The 5,026-nt window shown below is 40.3% G+C and overlaps 1 protein-coding gene across 10 annotated transcripts in view; it reads left to right on the top strand.

Moving 5' to 3' along the window:
• ERBB2IP (erbb2 interacting protein) overlaps positions 1-5,026 on the top strand; it is a 117,427-nt gene that overhangs the window by 87,174 nt on the left and 25,227 nt on the right. For 9 of the 10 annotated variants that reach the window (XM_005857950.2, XM_014549136.1, XM_014549132.1 and 6 more), the window contains 2 exons: positions 967-1,140; positions 1,980-2,162. In XM_005857950.2, the coding sequence (XP_005858012.1) occupies positions 967-1,140; positions 1,980-2,162 (357 nt within the window). The remainder of the gene's footprint in view (positions 1-966; positions 1,141-1,979; positions 2,163-5,026) is intronic. The other variant, XM_014549155.1, reaches the window with a different exon arrangement.

The raw sequence follows: 5,026 nt of genomic DNA on the forward strand, positions 1-5,026 counted from the left end.
ACACATACGGCAGGCAGGCAGCTTCTGGGGTCGCACACGGGCACCTGGATGGCGGCTTGCGCTGTCCTGCTCTGTCTGCAGTATGCAAATTAGCTGCCATCTTTGTTGGCGGTTAATTTGCATATCGTGCTGATTAGCCAATGGGGAGGTATAGTGAAGGTACAATCAATTACCATGTTTGTCTATTATTAGATAGGATACTGTGCTGTTTTGGGAGACACAAAGAAATATATTATTTCATTCCTTGCTCTCAAGGCACTCGAAGTTTCTGATTATGTATCATGTGAAGTAATTTGAGAACAATATAAAATTATGTGATTAAAAGCTAGATTTCATAGTGTATCTAACTATAAGAGAAAAAAAGGTTATTGCTTCTCCCTTCCCTTTCATTATTTATTTATTTGTTTGTTTGTTTATTTATATTTTAGGGATAAAGAATGCTATTATAAGCCTTTTGTTTCTTTTTGGGATTGAGAGTGTTTTTCAGTGTTAGAAGTAACAAATACCAGTTTCCAAGTTACTTAAGGATGTAACTCTTTTTCCTTTATATAAACTAGCTGAACTTCAGAAAATGACAGGTTTACCTTTGAAGTGTTTGGTTCACTGCACATAAGACAATATATAAATGTGGGAATTTTATATGTGACTGGATTAATATCTAGCTGAAAAACATATCTGTTTGAAAGACAAGTGACAATGTTGGCAATATCCACACCATATATACCTCAAGTGTAATATGTTTATGCCTGTTAAGTTTTTAAAACAGTGAAATCCATATTTCATCTTTGACTAGTGATAAAACCATACTTTTATTGAGTCTAAAATGCTTTTAAAGGCCTATCATCTGTTTTCACAGTTGCCTCTCTGAGCCAGATACCCAGTGTAATTAAGATGGATCATAGATTGAATTTTGAGGTGTCATTAGAAATATTTATCCATATTTTAATTTTTTCTTTATTTCTCTAGGAGGGAAATTTAAAGAGATATCCAACACCATACCCAGATGAGCTTAAGAATATGGTCAAAACTGTTCAAACCATTGTACATAGATTAAAAGATGAAGAGACTAATGAAGACTCTGGAAAAGATTTGAAACCACATGAAGATCAGCAAGTTGTAAATAATGATGTGGGTGTGAAGGTTAGAAAACTCAATTCAACAGAATTAAACAAAACCTACTGTCAAGTTATTTAAAAATATTAAATGATAATTGATATAATTATCCTTTTTTTATACACTAAAATGTACTCCCAATTTTAGGGTGATATTCTCAGCTACTTGAAATAAAAGGTGTAACAATCAGTGAACCTTCCTAATTGGTATTATTACACTTCATTGTGGTTGCAGACTATTCAGATAGGCATGGGAGTGTCAGCATAAGATTACAAAACAATTTATTGCCTGAGCAAAGAAGATAATGAATGTCAGAAAATTCATTGTAATGAAAACATGCCCCCCCCACACACACCCATAATACTGATTCATTCTAATACTAATTGTAAATATATTACTATGACATACCATTGGCATTTCCTTGGGATATTTCAGAAACGTACACAAATCCCTAAATTACATCCCTTTAAGGGACTTTTTTCTCACATTGTATCACAGAAACAAGTTTTATCGTGTCACTAGAGTTATTACACATTTCACAATGAGTAGAAAACAATCTAGCCATTCTGAATTTGACCATGGTGAGCTAAGTGACTCACTCATGACCATCCGCTTTGGCAAGTTTTAAGATGGAATGTATCCTCAGCTAAATAAAGTGTGAAGTTTAATGTGGCTCATGGACTTCTGGGCACCTCCTGTCCCCCAAATCAGCATTTTATCTGAGTGCTGCAGATTTCCATGTTTAAAGTTTCCTTGATTTATCCAGGATAAGAAAACATTAAATTACTTTTAAATTTTCATCTGAACTTTAACACAAGAATAGATGTAAGGCATAAGGAAAATGAATTCTTTATCTTCTCTTTTAGACTTCAGAAAGTACTGCTCCAGTAAGAAGCAAAGCCGATGAAAGAGAAAAATATATGATAGGAAACTCTATACAGAAGACTAATGAACCTGAAGCTGAGACCAGTCCTGGGAATCCACCAGTGACTGCAAATATGAAAGCCTCTGAGAGCATGAAGCAGGCCAATCATGATGATGTTTTTGAGGTATGGCTTTATGATTATTCTGGAATGATCATAGCAACTGATAAGAATGTAATATTTCGTTGTTACTAACTAGATAGGAGAGACTTCATATTGATAGCAGAAAATAATGCTAATGCATTTACTATTGAGAAATTTTATAATGTTTGCTATAATATAATATCACTCATTTACCGGTTTAAACTTAAATTTTTTGACCCAATGTACTCAAATATTTACAATATAAATTAGATTGTGGCAATTCTATTTGAGTTCTATAAAATATGTAATAGTAATTGCTTTATTTCTATAACTTGAAAATGAAAAGGTTGCCAGTGGTATACTCTAGTTATTTGGTTTATTTAAGCATTCATCATTGATTATGAAGTATTTTTTTCCTTGAATATCTGAGACATTTTTCCTTACAGTTTCTTTTAGTGGATTAATCAATGAAAGCTGTAGCCTTTTTTTTAAACAGCTTTATTGATGCGTTTAACTCACATATACAACACACCCATTTAAATAAAGGGTACAATTCAATGGTCTTTAGTATTCTAAAAGTTGTGCAACCTTCACCATAATCACGTTGAGAACATTTTCATTATCCAAAAAAACAAAGTTCATATTTCTCAGCTACCATCCCACATCCTCTCCCATTTCCCTAACCCCTAAGCAGTTAGTAATCTACTTTATCTGCCTTTATAGATTTGGCTATTCTTGGCATTTCATGTAAATATAACCATACAATCTGTAGTCTTTTGTGATTGGTCTTTCACTTAGGATAATGTCTTCAAGATTATCCATATTGTAGCATGTCTCAATACTTCATTCATTTTTTATGTCTGAGCAGTATTCCATTGTAATGGTGAATAACAGACATTTGGGTTATTTCCACATGTTGGGTGTAATGAATAAGACTGTTGTACATATTTGTGTGCAAATTTTTGTGTGGATATATGTTTTTTCTTTTGGGTATATACTTAAGAGAAGAATTGTTGGATCATATGATAACTTACGTTTAACTGTCTGCAAAACTTCCATTTTTCCAAAAGCGGTTGCACCATTTTACATTCCCCTCATACGCTGCTGGAGGTCATGGAAAATGGTAACCTGTAACTTTTAAAAATGAGATTCTAAAGGTTTTTTTATTTATAGGTACATTGCCCACTATGCATCCACTAGCTCCAAGTGGCTATTTAAATTAAGTAAATACAATTAAAAATTGAACTTCTCAGTTACACTTGCCACGTTTCAAATGTTCAATTTGACACATCTAGATAGATAGTGGCTATCATGTTGAACCACTTAAATTATTTCTATCATTACAGAAAGTTCTATTGGAAATCACTGGTGTATAGAAATACTGACATTGTGGGTTTATAAATCCTCTATAGTCCTGAAAATTTAAATGTGTTTAAAGCACATAATCTAATGGTTATCCTGTGAGCTAGTATTTACTACAAGAAAAAACTCATGCTTTTGAATGCACTAAATGGGTCACATTATTCAGTAAATTATTATATATGTTGAACCTAATATCAGTCTATGAAAAGGTTATTGGTTTTGTCCCAGTGAACTTATTGATCATTTAGTATAATTTCTATGGGTAAGGAGCTATACTGGCAGAATTGAAAAATGGATACATCTACACTAATAAAAGAGAAACATGCAAATTGGTCGTCACTCCACTACCCTCACCAGCCAATCAGGGCGAGTATGCAAATTAAGCCAACAAAGATGGCGGCGGCCACGGAGCTGGAGTGAGTAGGGGGCTTGGGTTGCCCCTGGCAACGGAGGAAGCCAAGCTTCCCGCCTGCCCTGGCCACCGCAGAAGGAGTGGCTGGGGGCCTGGGTCACCAGGGGCAACCCAGGCTTCCAGCCAGCCCTGGCCTCCGCTAAAGGAGGGGCTGGAAAAAAATAAAAGGAGGGGCTGCCCTCCACTCAAGGCGGGGTTGAAAAAAAAAAGGAAGGGCTGGGAGCCTGGGTCGTGGGGAGGCGTGGCCAGCCTGAAAACGGCCCTCAGTCCTTTACCCGGGCTGGCCACACCCCATGGAGTAAGAGTCCCCGCTGTGGGGTGTGGCCAGCCCGCAAACAGCCATCATCCCCTCACCCAGACTGGCCAGGCACCCCAGCAGGGACCCCCACCCTGAAGGGGGTATGGCCAGCCTGAAAACAACCCTCAGCCCCTTACCCAGGCTGGTCATGCCACCATGGGGTTAGGGTCCCCGCTGGGAGGCATGGCCAGCCTGCAAACAGCCATCATCCCCTCACCCAGGCTGGCCAGGCACCCCAGTGGGAACCCTCACTCTGAAGAGGGTGTGGCTAGCTTGAAAACAGCCCTCAGTCCCTCACCCAGGCTGGCCATGCCCCCCCAGTGGGGATCCTCACCCCATGGGTGGGTCGGCCTGCAAACCACCGCAGGCCCCTCGCCCAGGCCGCCCCACACCCCAAGGGAACCCTCCCCCTGATCCGGGACACCCTTCAGGGGAAACCAGCCAGCCCCACCCGTGCACCAGGCCTCTATACTAATAAAAGGGTAATATGCTAATTAGACTGGGAGACCTTCCAGGAGACCTTCCGGACGTTCTTCTGGACAAAGCCATAGTGGCGGGGTTGAGGTAGAGGCGGTTAGAGGCCAAGAGGGGAGGGCAGTTGTGGGTGATCAGGCCAGATGGGACGGCAGTGGTGGGTGATCAGGCTGGTGCAGGGGGCCGTTGGGGGTGATCAGGCCAGGGGAGGCAGTCGGAGGTGAGCAGACCAGCGGGGGGGCCAGTTGGGGGTGATTAGGACTGTGGGGGGGGCAGTTTGGAGTGAGCAGGCCAGTGGGGAGGGAAAGTAGGGGCGAGCAGGCCAGCAGGGGGGGCAGTTGGGGGTGATCAGGCTGGCGG

Source organism: Myotis brandtii, unplaced genomic scaffold (assembly GCF_000412655.1).
Source record: "Myotis brandtii unplaced genomic scaffold, ASM41265v1 scaffold115, whole genome shotgun sequence".
Classification (NCBI taxonomy): Eukaryota; Metazoa; Chordata; class Mammalia; order Chiroptera; family Vespertilionidae; genus Myotis; species Myotis brandtii.